The sequence below is a fragment of the Lethenteron reissneri genome, chromosome 10 (genome assembly GCF_015708825.2).
Source record: "Lethenteron reissneri isolate LAM-NWPU_2019-01 chromosome 10, ASM1570882v1, whole genome shotgun sequence".
Classification (NCBI taxonomy): domain Eukaryota; kingdom Metazoa; phylum Chordata; class Hyperoartia; order Petromyzontiformes; family Petromyzontidae; genus Lethenteron; species Lethenteron reissneri.
In genome coordinates this window covers 10508992-10529150 of record NC_083788.1, presented here as the reverse complement: position 1 = coordinate 10529150, position 20159 = coordinate 10508992, and the positions used below count along the sequence as shown (strand labels likewise).

Here is a 20159-nt window from a genome sequence, read left to right as displayed (position 1 = left end):
GCAGGGATTCATCTTCTTGGTTCTTCGTAAGTAACGTAGAAGGGAAATAATAAAATAATAAACCAATAAAATAATTCTCACGACGTTTCGACCACAACGCAAGCAGCCGTCCTCAGGTGAAGACCAGGTCTGTCGGGGAGACAGCGTCTGGTGGTGGTGTTTCATTCAGACGCTGTCTCCCCGACAGACCTGTTCTTCACCTGAGGACAGCTGCTTGCGTTGTGGCCGAAACGTCGTGAGAATAAATTTATTATGTTTAATTTTTATTATTTTATTATTTCCCTTCTACGTGACTTTACCGAAAGAACCAAGAAGATGGTAGAAAGGATGCGACAGTGGCAGACATATAAGAGTGACAATGTCAGAAAAACGTGAGCAGGCAGTGGCGGAGATGGGCATGCGCCCCTCACCTCAGTCGAGTTGCGTGCGATCGCCGCGGCCTCTGTGCGCCGCATCCGCTCCAACTCCACCTCGCGCGCTATCAGCTGCCGCATCTGGTATGACAGCTGCTTGCGCTGGGGCAGGCTCGGGTAGCGTGCCACCGCCTCCATGTTGCTGCGCACGCACCGACAGGCATGGCGATAAATCGATGGAATCGGTGTGAGCTTGTCGGCACGTGGTAACAAGTCGGTAAAAACAAGGCGTGCGTGCGGCATCAAACAAAATCCGAAATTAACCAACCGTTTTGGAAATCGGAATATAACAAATTTGGAACTATTTCAAAAATAAATAAAAATGTTATTTAGTTATCTGGGTAAGCATTGGCTGAACACCCTTTAAAGCAGTGATCAGAGGCCCAGAGTCCTGTGTTCGAATCCAGGCGGTCGCCTGTGATTATTATACCATTTTCTCAAGTGGACGAGTTGATGTTACAGGCCCAGGACCAATACTTCAGAAAACAATCCATTAAGCTATATTTCTTCTGCACCTAATTTGGCTGAATGTCAGCTCTGAGAATTAAATATAGTTTGACCGTCATGTCACAAACAAATGGGTAACGGCTTCCCTCAAGGGTCCTTTGAGGCAGTTCTGATATCCGCTTCAGTGGGATGCTCTCTAATACTAAGGGTTGTACTGCTCTGAGAAAATATCCAAGTGGTTATCAAGGTGAGACTCAAGTGACCAGGGTGAGTCTCATTTTCAATAGTGACCTGGTCTCATGATTGACGCCACAAATCACAATCAGTATAAAATTAGGGGAAAAAGACAAAACTATTCTATACGATGAGTTCTGCGGAAAGATGACTGGCTAATCCATTTTAAGAAACGTTTCCGTATCTGGAAGGACTCTTAATACAGGTCCCCAGACCCCCAACTCTAGCACTACGCGCACACAAAAAAAATACCACCACACCACTGAGCACAATAAGACGTTCCTCAATGATCCCAACAAAACCCTGTGAGGGTGAAAACGCCACATTCTCGCTAGCAGGACAACGCCACTGCCTGCGAGTCCAGACGAGCGAGAGTAATTGTCACAGCCCAAAGGGTTCCCGTACGCCGGCCGCGCCGTCACCTCACCGCTTCGGTTTTGTTTTAAATCACAGCTTCCGAGCACGGGCCCGAATGGCCACAAAAATTCCAAGCGGCCAGCAACAAAGAGAGCACCGTTGCCGGCGTAATAGACGAAGAGCGAATGCATTTCTTGATATCGGCAAGGGTATAAGGACTTGGGTAAAGAGGCGATGGGGGGGGGGGGGGAATTAAAATTCGAGCAGTTCGAGGGAAGAAGAAGCAGACAGAAGAAACAACACCGTAGACCGAATCCTCAGGAGAGAAGTTCACGGGAATGGTAACCAGAGTTGTAGTGATACGTAGACGACTGACTGCAGCTGAGCGAGTGACGGCAGTGAGAATCAGCGAGCGGTAAACCTTCAACGAACCCGATCGCCTCACGGCGTTCCGGGTGCGGCGCCGGCATCGATGCCACCAGCGCGGCTCCCGTTGGCCAGCTTGGCCCCCTCGTTGAGCATGAGCTGCTGCATGTGCGCCGGCATGTAGAGGAAGGCGTAGATGAGCAACAGCACCAGCAGTGCAGCGGCGAGCGGCAGGCCCCAGTCCGTGATGACAATGGGCTCCTGGCACCGTGCTTGGAACATTCCGCGGCGTGCGCGGCCCCGCGCGCCACGGATACTTTGCCGAGGATGCGTCTCCAGTCGCCGACTCTTCGGGGGGTTTAGCTAAACGCACCAGCGGCTCGGATTGGATCGAGCGGTAAACGAGCGCTTGCAGGAAGATGCAAAACGGCGGCACGGTTTTCCGAGAGCGGGCCACGGTTTTCTAGACAGAAGGATTTTTTGTTTCTCGATTGCCGCCGCCGCTGCCATTTTTCGCTGCTCTTCGTGAACTTGTGACGAACCGACTTGACGAGGGTGAATAGCGGAAAGTAACAATCTGCAAGCACGAACGCCGACTTCACCTGATGGGCAGAGTGAGAGCTGCCTCAATTCGTGACTCTGGCTGCGCTTTTAAGTCAGAACAGCACACGCACCTACACAACTATACACGTACACCTTCTTCATACACACACTACCACAGCATTACGACGGAAATCCCCACGCGAAATGAAGCATCTGAGCAGCCCCGCCGTGAACAACGTCTTTTCTCTTCTCCTGAAGACAAAGGTCGAGCTGTCAGGAGGGACGGAAGGCTTCTGGCTGGACCCAAGTCTTCACACACTTGAAGATTAATCCAACGTGCTGGGGCCACGGTCGCATGAGACAACGAAGAGTCAGGATATCTCGGCTTCAAATGAAACAACATCGATGAATTTTAGTAGAAATATATTTGCCGGTGTCGGTTTAGCTGCTCTTTCCCGCTCTCCATCTGATGCGCTAAGATCCCTCGTCCCGTCCGACGGATTAACACTGCTCGTGAAAATGTCCTTTATGTAAGGTATTCCCTCTCCCTCCCGTCGTCTCTCTCCGTCAGTCGTACACACACGTGCACATACACGCGCGGGTACCGCGAGTGTAATCTGGTACATGTGAGTGTGCGTACGCACGCACATGCTTTTCCGTGACGTGCCGTCGTCGAAACAATCTGTTGGTGCGCACGTGGCGCCAGCTTGTGTCCTACATAAACCCAAATGACATCCACGGGACAGACCGTGGGGCCCGCGCTCGACTTCCGCCGTCATGCCAACGGTGCCGCTTGTGTCATGTACGCGAAGACCAGGGTGGCAAAGACGGAAAGGGGACATGACACCATTTTTAAGTGAGTGGAAGACGGGAGGAGTGGTGAGAGGACAAGAAGAATTGACACTTCAAAGTTAGGGTCAAGGGCATATCCCTTCAGCGGCAATCTCTGTAGAGGGCGGCCCCAATGGCGAGTGACCTTCCATTTCCACGGCCGTCCCTTTCACACCGCTAGAGGGAAAGGTTTGCTCGTGTAATTTTTATGGCACGTAAAGCGCCAAATTATTCGTAAGAGAGGGCCCCGTATATAGCTCGCAATACCCCACACACATTTTGCTGCCACCTGCCGCTCCCTCCTGCTTCCCATCCTAATCCTCTTCCATTTCCCCCCGCAGACTTGAGCGTTTAAACGCTGCATTTCCTTCAGCGAATCAACGCTGGGATTAAGCGGGTTGCGTTTCGCTGTTTGCGATCACTCTCTGCATGAGTCATGGCTTGGCAGGTCACAACAAACGCAGCCCCCCCCCCCCACTCAAATGTTGCTGCCACTATCCGCTTCAGGCAACCTGTGGTCCGGATTAACATTAAATTCCCAGAGCTCAGGATTCAAGAACAAAAATAACCTTTTAGGGAAATTGCTCGGATCACAGCAGCCAGAGGGGAGCCTGTGAGCCAATGGGTTGGGCTCCACATTGGAGAGGAATGGGGGGGGGCAGCAAAGCATGGTGACTTCCCTCGACGCTCCCACCCTCCCAGCTATAGCAGGGAAAATCAGTCGTTTATAATTAACGATAAACTTTAATAGATCCCTTTTATTGTTGTCGATTACACGGGCCCTGCCTCTGGAAGGCAGGAAACCCCCTACGAGCCACGCCCAGCGTAACAACGCCGATGGTGTCAACAGGTCAACAGGGACCACCCACCACCTCCAGTTCCGCGATACACATGGGAACAGAGACTTATAATTGTCAGAGCAATTGTTTACTTAAATAATAATCGGAGGGCCCAGTTCTACTTCCACCGGTATGCTCCACGTATGTAAGTTGCACACCTTATAACCGGAGACCACACCGTCCACAACCTCATGCACGTGGTTTCGATACAAGAGCCCTCTCCGTCTCAATCGATATCGACAATCTTTGCTGCCAACAGCAAGATCCAGCGGACTCTTGCGTTGGATCCTCCCGACATCCGCAGAAGACGATGTGGGGACAGGTAGCGGCTTCCCACTTCTCGCCGACGGGCGCCACATACGGCACGACCTGTCCCTTGCCTCCACCGTGATCGCGGCAGGCAGCACCTCACACAGAGGCGGTGGGGTGCTTGATTTCGTGACAATTAAAAGCTTACTCTCAAGATGCAGATGTTGCAGATATGGAAGGGGTTATCCAAATGAAATGGAAATTTGTTCATCACTGTTTTTTTTATTTTGGTGGTAGGGGAAGGGGGGGGTGGCTGAAGAGAGGCAGGCCCACTCAAGAATTTGGGTAAAAAGGGGCTTAACATTTACCAGAGACAGCAGGGACAGATTATGAGCGTTGGAAAGTACGAGGGGGGTTCATGTTGCATCCCCCAGCCCGTGCGATTATTGCTGCTTTGGAAAGTCCATCCGCTTAGCGTTAATTTTGAATGTATTTAGAGCGGGGTCCGAAAAACAACCATCAAGTTAAATCCGTGAAATATGCATCACGCCATTGTGTTTAAAAAAAAAAATGCCACCTGTAAGTTTTCGCGCGTTGTGCTGTACAGCTCTCCGATGGGTGTTTAATTTTTTACCCGGCTGTACGCGCGCGTTGTTTGAAATTATGTCCGATGTTTTTGCCCTACATTCTGGGGGCCTCTTCAGGAAGCAAAATGAGCGGTGCTATCTAGGAAGGATATGAGCTCCTTGATCCAGTTCCTAAAGTAGCTCCCAGAAAGTTCAGCAAAAAGTCGGACATCATGCCGAACAACACGTTATAATCCGAAAACACAAGCGAGAGATGTTATATAACGGTTGTCATCAATCTGAGCCGACCTTCATCGCCTACACACGGCGCTCTCTCCCTCCTCCAACCCCCTGCAGCATAACAAAAGGAGGCTTAACGTAAACCTCCCCCACGGACCATCCAGGCTCCTCCCCCCCCCCCTTAACCTGTATATAGTCTCGTGTCTCTTAAGAGTTCTCTCCACTTGATACAGTAATTTTGCTGTGATGGTGCCACCTGAAGACGGAAGCTTGTGTTGCCTCCGAAACGTTGTGATTTAATTTATTTTTATTTGATTTTTTACCTACATGATTTTACCGAAAAAAAAACAAAGAGCATGGACCCTTGCAGTCACGAAAACTTCAAATCTAGTGCGTGTTGTGTTTCGCGCGCAGCGCTACGAATCCGGCGACCCGAGTTCGATTCCCGCTCACAGCCAACACCAGTAACGATTAATTATCTGAACTGGTAACGGGCCTCCCCTAGGTCGACTCAGTCTCCAAATTAGTACCTGGTGTGGTATGTAAATATCGCCACTGGGGAGACGAAGGCTGTCGGGCGTGATGTTGGCCAACCACCCCTTGGTGTGCCGTGCCGGCCTTCATAGGTATTTGCTAACAGCACTTGGCCCAAATGTCTGTTGAGGCTATACGGGGGATCTTTGTATTTGTCTGTGTGCCACTGGGTAGCGGGGTGGTCGCCGCACTGCAATACAAACTTGGCAACCCGAGTTCGATTCTCGCTCACAGCCAACACCAGTAACGATTAATTATCTGAACTGGTAACGGGCCTCCCCTAGGTCGACTCAGTCTCCAAATTAGTACCTGGTGTGGTATGTAAATATCGCCACTGGGGAGACGAAGGCTGTCGGGCGTGATGTTGGCCAACCACCCCTTGGTGTGCCGTGCCGGCCTTCATAGGTATTTGCTAACAGCACTTGGCCCAAATGTCTGTTGAGGCTATACGGGGGATCTTTGTATTTGTCTGTGTGCCACTGGGTAGCGGGGTGGTCGCCGCACTGCAATACAAACTTGGCAACCCGAGTTCGATTCTCGCTCACGACCAACATCCGTTACAAATATCCAAACTGGTCTTGGGCCTCCCTTCAATCGACTCGGCCTTAAATGGGGAGACAAAAGCGCCCGGGCGTTGTGCTGGCCACCCACCCCCACCCCCCCTCCGTGTGCAATGCCGGCCTTCACAGGTGCCCGCTAACAGCACTTGCCCCCCCCCCAACAGTCTGTTCAGGCTATATTGGGGGGGGATCTTTGACTTTTTTGTGTACCGCGCGCCACTCACGGGTCGAGCAGGTAGGTGTACTGTCCGTCCTGCGTGCGCTCCTGCCGGTAGGTGAGGTTGTATGCGAGCATGGTGGCCACCAACTCGGACAGCTGCTGCTTCTCCCGAGCACTGTACAGCTGCGTGTTCACCTGCAAGGGAGCGCGGCGACAACAACAACAGTGAAGATGGCAGAATGACACTGGGGTTTTATAACCGTTGCCTTTTGCTATTAAGAGTCACAAAACTGTGACGTCTTAAGATTTTGTCCCAGCCAAGACGAGGGCAGAGTAGAAAATATATATATACATTTACAGTCACCTGTCAATCCACTGCTAGATGAAGCCCCCCATTCCCACACACCATGTTGAGCGTAGTTCTTTGATCCCCTTTCCACTGGCCAGTGCGGTGCCCTCACAATACAGGTGGTTTTCCACTGGCTCTCAATCGAGCCAGGACCAAACCGTGCTATGCTGGCCTCACGAGATGACATATGACTCTGGCTCGGGGCCAAGCAGGGCCAGCCTAATGACAGCGTTCATAGCAAGTTCGTGTTACGTCACCGCATCATCTACATCAGTCTCGAGTTCTGCAGCGGAAACAAAAGCACGGCACCTCGGCACGGCTGCGGCGTGGCTTGGTCGTGCGTGGGGACTATTCGGTTGCGGTGACTCACGGGCCGCATTTTGGGCGAGACGATGTCGAGGATGAGGCAGAGGGAGTCGAGAATGAGGGCGAGGGCTGGCACGTGGGTTCTGATGTGTGCCGACGCCTCCCCGATCATGCTCGTCACCAGGTTCTGCGACTGCGCCAGCTTGCTCTGCATCTACTCCACCAGACACGTGCCACACATTAATTTGTATGCAAACATGCATACACATGCACCACACATTCATACGTATGCTTATATATAAGGTCAACAAGACAAGAATAGCTGTTCCCCACGTTTTAATAAATCAAGCATAGGCGATATCAGGTATCATTAAAATGACGCCAACGTGATGACACTTTCGATGGAAGTAATGTCACTTCCTGTGACATCACACTTTCGGATGAACACCACTGCTTGGGGGCCTCTGCACCGAGCAGCCACCGCTTATCCACACTCCTCTCTAAACTCCGGTCACCGCAGCTCCCCCCAGCCAACAGACACAGCACAAGACTGTACTGTCGGCAGTTGTGCGTCGTATGCGCAAATGACGAAGCTGATGAACAACATCGACTGGCCCACGTCACACACCAGCAACGGTCGGAAACATTATATAATCGAGGGAGAACACGAGCTGCTCCATTCGTTATCCTAAGAATCTCTCAGCAAGTAGAGTAAAACGTTGGGACATCACGCCAAAACAACAAATCCGAGCGCTGTTCCCCACCTCCCTCTCTCTCTTGGCTAACGATGGCTATCGGGCGGTTGCGCACCTCGAAGTTGCTGTTGGGGTAGTTGAGGCGTGGCGGCGAGTTGGAGGAAAACAGGAAGTGGAATGCGACGGCCACGAAGGGCAGGTAGCGCATAAGCACGTAGTTCTGGCCACGGGCGATGGAGCAGCTTGCCAGGTCCTGGAAGCAGAGCCACTCGGTGCCCAGGCACACGAGCTCCATGCGGGGATCCTTGACGCGCGCGGCCAGGTAGTTCTCAAACAGGCCCTGCACGCGCGCAAAACAGCGTACGACGCCGGGTTTAAGGGGAGCCCGCCAAGGATGCCTTCTGCTTGGACTCGTCGGTGGACGGGCGTAGGTCCCGCTAAGAGGCGTGCTTTACCGTCGCTCACCTGCGTCAGCTTCTCGTACTCTCCGTTGGCGGAGACGAGGTGAAGCAAGCTGTGGAATCGGGCGGCGCCCGTGCTCATCGTGGCGCGCCCCTCTGTGGGGCCCACGCCGACCTCCCAGGGCGCCGTGGGGAACAGCTCACCGGCAGCGTCGCGACTCACCCGCTTTCTGTACACCATAGCAACGTCGTCAAAAACAATTTAACCCGTAGGCTTTAGCGACCAATATTATTAATAATAAAGGCTTTTTTGTGTAAGATCGCGTAAACATAAATGTGTCATTATCGCCACCACCACCCGATACAGCTAATTAGTGAGGTTTATCACGTAAACTTTTGTTTTGATACCAGGTAAGGCCCACTAAACTATTTAGCTCTTTTTCAGTAGTGACCTGGCTATCACAAATGACAGCTCAACAAAGTGGCTTATCACGTGCAAATTTATAGCAGCCAAATACTCTAAAACATGTTTCTAAATGTGGAGAAAAAAACCAGAAGACCTGGATAAAAATCCACGTGACTACGGGAAGAACACATACAAGCGTCATGGACGGGACCTGAACCCACGACTTCCTGTATACCAGGCGAGATAGTTAACATCTCGCCACCGTGGCGTCCATGTGCCAATTAGTTACTACTTCAGCATACCTGTTTGTTGGACAGTAAACCCGAAACATTTACAATTTGAGTACGACGTTTCGCTAGTAATTACAACCAGCTTCATCAGGCGATTTTGCAGGTTATCTGGCTTGACCACCTGAATGTGAAATTGTAGTTGTTGCTATGCACCTACATCAGCAGCCATATGAAAGAAGAAAAAGAAGAAAACTGAGGCCAGGTCTGGTCCCGGTGTGGGTGTGTGAGAGGAGCACACCGCTGTGGCCGAGGCAGCCGGAAGATCTCTTGCCACACTGGGAAGAGCCCCTTGGTCTGATCTTTGAGGCCGATGCTCAGGGACTGTACCGTGTGGATGTTCAGCTCACTCTGTCCCCGGCCCTGCAGGAACTGCATACGCAAAGACAAAACTATAGGAGGGAAGGGCAGCGAGCTGGAGGCAAGGGCAGGGAGCAGGAGGGAAGGGCAGTGAGGAAGAGGCAAGTACGGCAAGCCAGTCAGGCTCACCTGCAGGGTGTTGATGCATGAGCGGATGTCGTTCTCGGTTTTCTCACAGAGAGCCAGGAGCACGCCCATGTCCACGTGGAGGCCCTGTAGGGTCGAGATCTGGCCTCGCCCAGACAAACGCAACACAAAGCAGGAGGCACACAGAGGCAGTTGGCCTACCATGGCGTGCTGCACAGGGACAGCTCCCAACGGAAGTCCCCTGCCACCTGGTGCCTCGGGGTGTAACGCATGGGAGTCGTAGCGTAAGCATTAGACGATGGCGTTGATGACCAGAGTGGGTGTCTGTCATGGCGCTGTGTTGCCGGGTACCTCGAGGAGTCTCTGTGCGAGTCGCGATGGCATGGTGGGCGGGAAGGCGAGCGTGAACGCCTGCTGCCTGAGCGGCCTCAATGCAGGAGTATACCTGGGTGACAAAAACACAATGATCCCCCACAGACACACAGACCATTGGGGCTCGTGCTGTAGGCAAGCACCTATGAAGGAAGGCACGGCGACGCAGTATCACAATTACAAAGATCCCCCGCATGTAGTCATTCAGACTTTATTAGCGATCGCACGTTAAGGCCAGAATGGCACATGAGGAGCAGAGGTCGCAACCGGGTACCCGATACCCGTACCCTACCCGATACCCGGCTACCCGTACCCTACCCGATACCCGGCTACCCGTACCCAGCCGGGTACGGGTACGGGTAGCCGTTTGCGACCCTGGTGCGGCCGGGTACGGGTAGGCCGTGAGTCACCGGTGAGTAACCGTTTGTCACTCACTTCGGGTAGGGTACGGGTAGGGAACGGGTACCCGTACCCGGCCGGGTACGGGTACGGGTACCCATTTGCGACCCTGGTGCGGCCGGATACGGGTAAGGAATCAAAAACCGTTTGCGACCTCTGATGAGGAGGTAATGTGGTTCAATCAAGCACCACACCAAACCGTCTTTGTCTCCCCCGCTGTGTGGATGTTCAAAACCCCGAGACAATGCAAGCCGTGTGGGCGGGACATGCGACCGCCGCCCACTCACAGATCGTTGCAGATGCAGATTATGGGCCTGAGCAAGAGGCCTCCATCTTTCTTGCGCCGTCGGCCCCCTGGTGCTGCCCCACCGGTCTCCTTGGTGTCCTTCCGGTTCACGAGGGTCAGGAGGGTGGTGATGGCCGCCTGAAATAGCGTGCAAAGGAGCGGAGGTTCTTTTAAGCTCACTTTGCCACGTTGAAGCATTTTACTTGGGCAAATAAGGGCATATGTACTGATTTTAAACCAGCTTATGATTTGGTCTGTCACGATTCTGAGGTCGCGACTAGATTCCAGCGTAACACTTACAAATAATTTGATTGATACATACGATCAACGCGTTGACACCTGCCTAATAAAGAAACGAATGGCAATGCTCTCAAGTTGGCATCTTATTCTCACGACTAGGAAAATGGAATCCAAGGAAAAATAATTTCGACGCACAGCGCAGAAACGTCGTGTGCGACAGAACGCGGGATATCCCCTTCCCCGAGCTGTCAAACCCTGCAGTGTCTCCCAGCATGGTGCGTGCGTGCAATTGAGTGGGCAAGGTGAGTGCGGTGCTCACCAAGGGCGCCCCGTCCACCTCGTCGATGACGAGGCAGTTAGGCCGCTCACTCGCACCCAGCACCGACTTCATCTGCGTGGCCGCCTCAATGCGCGTGCGGAACACCTCGGGGCTCCGGTCGTCGCTGGGAACGGCACGCAAAGCAAACTCACCCTCAGGGATGTACACTGAAGTCATCGATTAATTACACCAGCGCACGCGAAAAGCTATTAACTTATCGCAAGCGTCGTTAATCTGCAACCCAGATTAGTCTGTCCACGTGTAATCAAATTAACCATAACAGTGATATTGACACATTTCGGTCCTCAAACGTTGGTACCACAAGGGGGACTGACTCACACGAGACACGTGCGAGGAGCGGCGCTAGGACACAGCATGCGCAAGTGGTGCTGTGTGTGTACCTGGCGTTCATTTCCACGACGTTGTAGCCGGCGTGATGCGCCACCACGTGCGCCAGCGTCGTCTTACCCAGCCCGGGAGGCCCACACAGCAGCACCACCTGGCAAGCGGTGGGAGCGTAAAATCCGGAAAAGTCGAAAAGAAAACAGTTTATTTTTTTTACAAATTAGTATAAAACGTGTTTTTCAACAAAATCAGGTGACAACTTAATTTGATTGGTCTGTTGGGAGGTGGAGTGTTAAAGTTAAAAAGTGATCTAACCAAATATTTTGGAACAGCCTTTTTTCTAGAACAGAAATTTGTCAAGATCACATCACTTGTTATATGTTTTTTTACTCTTCAGGCAGTATTAAACTAAACAATTTGTATTTTACCAGGTAAGACCCACTGAACTATTAGCTCTATTTCAGAAGTGGCCTGGCCACAAGTGGCTTATCATGTGGAAATTTACAACAGGCAAATACTCTAAACGCATGTTTCTAAACGCGTAGGGAGAAAAAGGAGGACCCGGAGAAAAATCCACGCGACCACGGGGTGAACATGCAAGCTCCAAATATACAGCAGGCATCTTCGGGGTCGGGATCGAATACATGAACCTCTTGTATACCAAGCCCAACGACGTTACCGATGGACATGTTGGGTTTTGTCATTAGCACTCTTGGCCCACCGCTCACGCGGTACGATATCGTACACGGGTGCGTTTGTCTGACCTTGTACTTGGGACGGTTGTGTGCATCCAGCTCATCCTCCAGGATGTCCTCCGTGATCTGAGCTTTGCTCTTCCAGTTCTAACGAGACACAACAATCACTCCTGATAATTAAGTACATCTGGTATTTACACCATTCTTATGGCACATGGATATTGTCAAAGCCCTATAGTCTGCAGCAGTTGCAAAGTCGCAGGCAATGTTGCTGTGCATAATTCCAAGAATAATTTGCGAGTACTTAATAAGAATTTGTTGTTGTTACAGCATAAAGGCCAAAATGTGAAATATAATACATTTTAATACATTAGTGTCCATTTATAAATTAAAATTGGAATGTGTCGTACTTGTCTTGCATAAGACACATTGCATCTCAAGGTGTTATTCAATTTACCCAGGAAATCCTCACCGAGTCTCACAACTCTTTTTTAGGAGCTTCCTGCCTTGGGATGCTTGGCAAAGACAAAATTCCATTGAATGACACGGCAGGGGGCGCAGTGTGCTGCGGTACCACCATACAATAGGAGACCCAGGCGGCACGGCAATGAACACACCTTGTTGGTGCCGCCACCCTTGCGAGTCCAGCCCTGTTTCTTCTCCCACTCATCCCTCGGCAGCCACTCGCCCTTCTTTTTTTTCTGCCCCCACTGCTGCCTGCTGTCGCCCTGTTTCTTCTGTTGCTGCTGCTCCTGCAGCTGCTCCTCGTTTGCCGTCACGAGCGGTGGCTTCTTCTTCCTCTCTCGGCCGAACACGACCATGTCCCACAGCTTGAGCCACTTGAGGAGGCAGCGGTTCATGTACTGAAGCACGGCAGGGTCAGGGGTGAGAACAGAGGGGTCAGGCACTAGGAGCGTACCGACGCATTTGTTCATCAACTACCGTATTTTTTCGATTGAAAGACGCCCCAGAAAGTAACACGTACCCCAAAGTCCCATGCCCGTTGACAATAAAGTTAGACTGAGTTATGCAGGATGCTGGTTGTGCAGGGTATGATGAGTTGTGCATGGTGTTGGTTGATATGGTGCTGGTTGACAAGGTGCTGCCTGTGGAGGGTGCAGGGAGAGCAGGGGAATTCACATCGTCGCTGAGCAGCTCCGTGTAGTGCCGTGGGGTGAAACGATCGACCCAGAGCCCCTTGCTCTTTGTCCCATCGTCACCATCCACCTCGTCTCCGCCTCCATCATCATCACCGCCACCGCCCTCACCACCCAACTCCTCCGAGTCCTCGATCTCCTGAGCCACTCGGCTGTCATCCGAACCGCCAGGGTCAGGGGTCAAGCGTCGTCGCGGTGAAACGTTAACATATTTAAAACATCCATGAAAATGCAGGCTTAGTGACGCCACTAAAATACTCTGCAATTGTCAGTGCCTTTAAAACATACGTTCACATTTTTACAGTGTATTCATGATAAGCATTACTTGTGTCCATACCAGCTCGTTAATGAAATTGATGTATAAGGACAAGCGATTGCTTTCTTCAAAGTGTAAATTAAGCAAGTCCGTGTACGCACCTGTTAAGCAAAGTGACGAATCTCTCAGCCTCTTCCAGAACTTTCGCGTGCCTCTGCACATTTCAGATGGCACAAGGCGCGTAAACGATGAGATGCAACTATTTTTATTTTACCAGGTAAGGCCCACTGAGCTATATAGCTCTTTTTCAGAAGCGACTTGGGCTCTCACAAATGATTACTCAACATCGCTTGGAAATGTATAGCAACCAAATGGTTTGAAGATGGAGCCGCGACCTTGAGATTCATCACAGATTTATGCTCCGATTTAAAGCTTTCCTGACTGCAGGGATTCATCTTCTTGGTTTTTTTCGGTAAAGTCACGTAGAAGGGAAGTAATAAAATAATAAAAATAAAACATAACAAAATAAAATAATTCTCTCTCTTGCGTTGTAGCCGAAACGTCGTGAGAATTATTTTATTTTATTATGTTTTATTATTTTATTATTTCCCTTCTACGTGACTTGACCGAAAGAACCAAGAAGATTTATGCTCATCAGAGAATTCTAGAGCTGAGCTCTCCGATTACACTGGTCTACAATGTTTTAGACGTGCTGAATTCAAATATGACAATTAGAACAACTGATGGGCTACTGTTCCCAAGATATACATTTTTTTACATTTTACGTCCATGTATATTGTGTAGATAGTAGAGTTTTACTCATACATTTTAAACCTACGTCTTTTCATGTGTTTATGGTTGCTTTACATGATAACATGTCACCTGTCCTGTTCATGTAACACTTAAAAAAATCAGCAAAATGGTTATATAAATATAATGTATTATGAAACAAAAGGCAAAAAAACGATTATGTATAAATAAGTACAGAGTTTAGTCCTCATTCAGTGTCTACTCGGCGCTTCTTGGCTTGTCTCTTGTACCTACAGAGGGAGAGTACAATTTTCAGTTGTTCAATTGACTCATTGTTCCAACTCTACGAAAAGTCCACATTTTCACCAGGTGACTGCCCGTAAGAGGAGCCTTCTCCAACGACCCTGGAGAAGGCTGTTGTCCTTTCCCCGCACCTCCAAATAGCACGGTTGGCTACGTCCGGCACGAAAGATGTTCAACATACGAATATACATACAGATCGCAGCTGATAAGAGCAAGGTGTTGGACAACTCACCTCCCTAACTACTTGGTCTTTGAGCATCGCGAACGGCACGCTCAAAAGCTGCAGCGACATTTGGCTCCGGAAGCTCAAGTCTGGATTCTGTCAAAATACAAAAAAGTGCGCAGCTGCACACGATGACGAAGTTGACGAGAACATGAGATGGAAGCATTTTGCAGCCTGCAAAGCAAAACGGCTCTACTCTTGTAGATGTGCACCCAGACCAGTGATGGGCAACCTAGAGTGAGCCATGTGAGTGGTCTCCCTTCACCTCAGTGGGCTGCAAGCTTAAAATTGTGCGTGTGCACTAATCGTGACCCCACGCATACACGTGGAAACGGGGTGCATTTATCAAAACTGTAAAAAATAATCACATAGTATATTGTACAATATCATGCCATCGTCATATTGCAGGTACTACTAATTTCGAGAATGAATTCGCATCTTTTTTCCCATTTTGGGATCGTCACATGACACCGGGTGTCATGTGACACTGATTTTCGCAGTAAAAGCACAGATGTGACGTAATGGTCACGTAACGTCAGAGGTCAAAATGGACCAGTACATGACGGTACGCCACACCGGCACTACTCAACACCAAACGTGTATCACGTGATCATTCCTGACAAATCCAAACCGATCTTTCGTTGTTGCTCAGAATGGTCCGAAATCTTGGATCGGAATAATCTTTATAATAACAAATCCCTGCGAGACTAGGTACGCTATCTACAAACTCAACAGCTGTGCGTCGTTGTGCGCACCATGGGAGCAGCGTGGCTGCTGCTGTCCGCACCCAGCGCCAAGTAGTAGCGGTCGCCACCCGGCACCGTCACGTTCACAAAGTCGTCCGTCACAGGCGGCCGCTTCAGGACCCGCTTCCTCGCCACGTCAGCAGCCACCGCGGCGGTCGCCATGGCGTCCGCGGAGGCGATCGATAACGCCTGCTTGGGTTGGCCGCCGCGTCTACTGCAGCACAAGTAATGCTTATTCCAGTTCATCGTATGGCAAGGTGAAATTTGCAGCTTTATTGGTGTATATTCTTAGGTTCTTTCGGTAAAGTCACGTAGGTAAAAAAATAAAATTAATAAAAGTAAAATAAAAATAAAATAAAAATCACGACGTTCCGGAGGCAACACAAGCTTCCGTCTTCAGGTGGAACCGTCACAGCACGATAGCTGTATTTACTTGATACAGCTATAGTGACTTTACCGAAAGACCCAAAGAATATGAATTCCTGCAGTCAGGAGTATATAACGTGTGTGGAAGTTTCAGAGACCTCTATTTCATCTACTAACCCTCACCTCCAAAACGCTGGAATTCACAGGCCTTCGCCACTGCGCCTGGCTCACGGGGCCAAATGCGAGCGGTTTATTTTAAAGGTCCACCAGCATACTACTACTGGGCACCATGTCCTTGCGTGTCCGTGTGTGTATGTGTGCGCATATAAAGCACAGCAAGTTGGCACAGTAGGGGGCACAGGTGGTGCAACAGCCAGTCGTCTCAGTCAGTCGACCTATGGCATCTGGGTCTGCCCCGTGACCTCCAGCCAGCAGGCGTTTGACACTTCACGTGGCCTCAACGTGCACATAGCCTGGCACAAGTGTCGTGGTAACGTCACCGCCACTTAGTGGCGAATGGCGGTTGTTGTTGTTGTGTGCGCATGTGCGAAAGTGTAGCGGTTAGCAAACCGGGCGGCCCGAGTTCGATTCCCACTCACGGTCAACACCAGTGACGATTATCTGAACTGGTTCTGGGCCTCCCCAAGATCGACTCAGCCTCAAATGAGAACTTAGTGCAATGTGTAAACATTGCCACTGGGGAGACCAAGGCGACCGGGCATGGTGCTGGCCACCCCACCCCCTTGTATGCCATTTTGGCCTTAATAGGTGCTCGCTAACTACACTATAGTAGGGCATTTTTGCCTTTGTTGTGTGTGCACAAACGAACGCGGACGCACTCTGCCAGTACGTCGGGTGGGGAGGCGTCGAGGTCGTGGAAGCCGCTGAGGTCGTTGTCGTTGCTCCCGCTTGACTCATCCCCGGGTTGGGAGGCCACTGGTTCGGTGGGCGCAGGTTTGGGCAGGAGATCGGCCGTAAATTCCAGCCGCTTGATGGCATCCAGTCGGGGCCTCTTGCGCTTGGGCGCTGCACAAAGGCAACCACGGGGCGGATTAGTCTTGGGGCCTACTTGCTGCAGCACTGCATCTGGGTTTTCCCTCCATATATAAAGAAACATGTGCTTCGAGTATTTGGCTGCGATAAATTTGCACATGATGATGAGCCACTTCGTTGCACTATCATCTGTGGCCAGGTCGCTTCTGAAAAACAGCTGAATAGCTCGGCAGGTCTTACCAGGTAAAATAAAATATAGGTTATAGTTTATAGTATTGACATGAACATGCTGTCCTGGAGGTGAATATCTGATGCAAAAGCTCCACCACAGACATGGCCACACCTAGTGATAATTCACAGCAGGGCCTCTAGGTGAATATCGCCAACTTTATTCCAGGCGCACTTGTAATGGTCTCGACACCTAATCTCCGAAAACGCGTTTTAATGTTCAGTTCAGGCTGCTTTGCAAGGCAACCCTGTGGAATACCTTAGAAGAGATAAGCCTAGAGATAAAAAAACAGAAGACAAAAAAGGGAAAGTGCCGCCCAAAAACCCAAAATGTCAAGTGGCCAGTAACACACAGTACTATTGAAGGTATAACATATCAAAGTTAATGGATTTATTGAATTGAGCAATGATAATAATTTACATCTGTAAGGCATATTTCATCCGTAAATCTCAATACGCCATGTAAGGAAAGCAGGAAACCAACAGAACCAGGGTAAACGGTGAGAACTAGGTGGTTAAAGGCCAGTTTAAATAGGTGAGTTTTCAAGACACCAAGGAAGTAAGAACGTACGAAAATAAACTATTGGACCTGAATTCGACCGTCAAACAGTCTGAAGCAGTCTGAAGGAAGAAGCCGAAAGAGAAGTGTTTGTGACCTGCAGTGTGCTGGTTGAACAGAGTGTGGACGAGACGAAATGGGTCAGTCGGATAGATCGAGCCCTCAGCATTGAGTGTGACCTGCGTGCAGTTGGTTGGTGGTGGGTGGGTCGGTGCGTTCTCACTGGTAGGGGCTCTGACCGCGCTCGCCAGCATGCCTTCTGCGTCCCTCTTGCTGGGGTGGATCTCTCTGGATCCGGGGGGATTCGTGGAGGCCCCGACGTCCCCCGACTGGAGGGCCTCCTCGAAGGACGTGGGCTGCACATTGCGACGGGCGACCCGAGGCTCTTCCTTTTTTCGGTTCGACTCTGCGAGTATAAATGGCAGCAATTCATCAGACAGGACTGGAGAGCAATGACCAACAAGACACGTGGGCCAGCGACCTCCATCTGACGCGAAGAGAATATGATTGCGATGGTAAATGGCACGGTCTAACAGAAGAGAGCTCTTATTAGCATTTCCCAATAAAGGTTGAAAGTACATAAAACGCATTATTTGGTTCTTTCGGTTAAGTCACGTCTAAAGATAAAATAATAAATTAAATTAAATAATAGCATTATTATTTTATCTTTAGACGTGACTTAACCGAAAGAACCAAATAATAATTCCTGCAGTCACGAAAGTTCTAAAATTAAGATTAGTCCATAAAACGCTTTTTTTGGGCTAGATCACGTAAATATACGTGTCGTTTACCTGTCACCACCCGATGCAGCCAATTAGTAAGGTTTGTCACGTAACCAAAACGTGCCAATTACTGACTAGTTCAGCACACCGGCGTGTTGAAAGAGAAAACTCACAACATTTACAATGTTAATGCATTCGCTGTCTGTCTGCAGAGGGGGTTGGGGTCACGATATTTCTCGAAGAGATCACCCAACAAATTAGTTTCAAGATGTGATGTAATTAGGGACTTACCCTACAGAAACCAGATAGGGTGGAAATCCACATTTAATTTGTGTGCGGAGACAGAATAGAGTTCTGTTTATGTAGTACTGTGTACGCTTAATCCAGAATGCTCCATAATGCGCAAGCCAGCTCGTTTGTATACCTGTCAACCCCTTATCAGTGCCGCCTACCTTATTAGACAAATTCAGACCTTATTGGTCACCCCGTGCCCTTATTAATCTGAACGTTCATCCTACAAAGTCCCATCACAAGGGAGAATCACAAATAGACAACAAAAATGTGTCCGTATTAAAACGGCTGTACGCAGCATGGACCTGCAAACTCAATATGGGTTGATAGGCATGCACTATACTACCATACCTGTCAACCTCTTATAAGTACCTAGCTTATTACAGACAAATTCAGATTTTATTGGTCACCCCGTGTCCTTAACTGATTTTTTTTTAATAATTGCCCTATTAAAACGGTTGTACGCCGCATGGACCTGCAAACTCAATGTACACCTGCACAAGAATACGGGGTAAACAGTGATGGGATGACACGGTTATTATGCGTTTGGGTCGTTTCAGCCCATCATCACGAGTTCAAATGTGCGGGTCAACTCAGCAGTGCTTGCCCTATGGATTGTCCTCGCCATAGGAATGCGACATCTCCACCACTGGCTCTGCAGGGTTCAACGTTCGCTCGTGACCTCTGCGGGTCTGGGGCAGGCCACGTGGCGAGAATGGAATGATACAGATGGTCCAGAACCAACGACGTGGTTCAATTGTGGATTAGAAGTTTTCGTGACTGCAGGGATCCATACTCTTTGGTTCTTTCGGTAAAGTCACGTGGGTAGAAAATAAAGTAAATCACGACGTTTCGATTGCAACACAAGCAATCAAGAACATGTTCTTGCTGTGGGGTTCCCACCTGATGATTGTTGCTGCTTGTGTTGCAATCTAAACGTCGTGATTTAATTTAATTTATACCTCCGTGACTTTACCGAAAGAACCAAAGAGCAACGAAGTGGAGTCAATTCTAATTACGACAGCGCCATTATAATTATTATTCCATCGTCTGATCAAGAAGCGTGACTTTCTCTCTCTCAACGTGCTATGAAGGGGCCATTGCCAGAAACGTCGTCTATTATACAGCATATATATTCCTTGCAAGGCCACATAACCGTGTTAGTGATGGGAGTCTATTTTGTATTTCACTTTGGTTAAGAACAGTGGTAGCCGAGGGCCAGGCAAACATCAGAGGGTGACGTCCAACGCGAGGAGATGGAGCGACGAAATGATCTGGCGTTGCAGTTGGGTGGCTTGGGGGCAGGGAAGGCCTTCATCCAGCGGCAGATAGAGCACGCACCGCGGTCGCGCTCCATCAAGACTTCCAACTCGTCCGCGAACTCGTCCTCGAACCCGTCGAAGTCGTCCCATTCGGCCATGGCGAGAGAGTTGCTTTCCTCTTACGAGGCTCGTGTACGCGTAAATGTGAAATGTTGCGATGTTTATAAACGACAACGTTCTACGGAGGCTGCTGCTTGCTGCTGCTGCTGCGGCCGCCACCGCCGCCGTCACCGCGAATTTGGCGGGAAAACTTTGCGCGCGAAGTCTCCGCCCACGACGCGCCTGCTGATTGGCTCGTGGCTCCGCCGTGAGCGTCGCGATTGGCTGCCACGAAAGCCACGTGGGCGCGACGGATGA

The 20159-nt window shown here is 50.1% G+C and overlaps 1 protein-coding gene across 1 annotated transcript in view; it reads right to left on the bottom strand.

Annotated features, from left to right (window-relative positions):
* The window catches only part of LOC133340730 (chromosome transmission fidelity protein 18 homolog), a 21272-nt gene extending 1113 nt beyond the window's left edge, over positions 1–20159 (bottom strand). Inside the window, exons 1-20 of the mRNA XM_061549121.1 lie at positions 19822–20159; positions 17691–17873; positions 16527–16713; positions 15331–15535; positions 14585–14671; positions 13461–13513; positions 13027–13195; positions 12504–12749; positions 11956–12033; positions 11248–11345; positions 10847–10970; positions 10289–10425; positions 9582–9675; positions 9273–9371; positions 9025–9155; positions 8155–8320; positions 7805–8029; positions 7059–7208; positions 6404–6534; positions 411–555 (exon numbers count right to left, since the gene is read on the bottom strand). Of these exons, the coding sequence (XP_061405105.1) occupies positions 411–555; positions 6404–6534; positions 7059–7208; positions 7805–8029; positions 8155–8320; positions 9025–9155; positions 9273–9371; positions 9582–9675; positions 10289–10425; positions 10847–10970; positions 11248–11345; positions 11956–12033; positions 12504–12749; positions 13027–13195; positions 13461–13513; positions 14585–14671; positions 15331–15535; positions 16527–16713; positions 17691–17873; positions 19822–19900 (2787 nt within the window). The 5' untranslated portion in view covers positions 19901–20159. The remainder of the gene's footprint in view (positions 1–410; positions 556–6403; positions 6535–7058; positions 7209–7804; positions 8030–8154; positions 8321–9024; positions 9156–9272; positions 9372–9581; positions 9676–10288; positions 10426–10846; positions 10971–11247; positions 11346–11955; positions 12034–12503; positions 12750–13026; positions 13196–13460; positions 13514–14584; positions 14672–15330; positions 15536–16526; positions 16714–17690; positions 17874–19821) is intronic.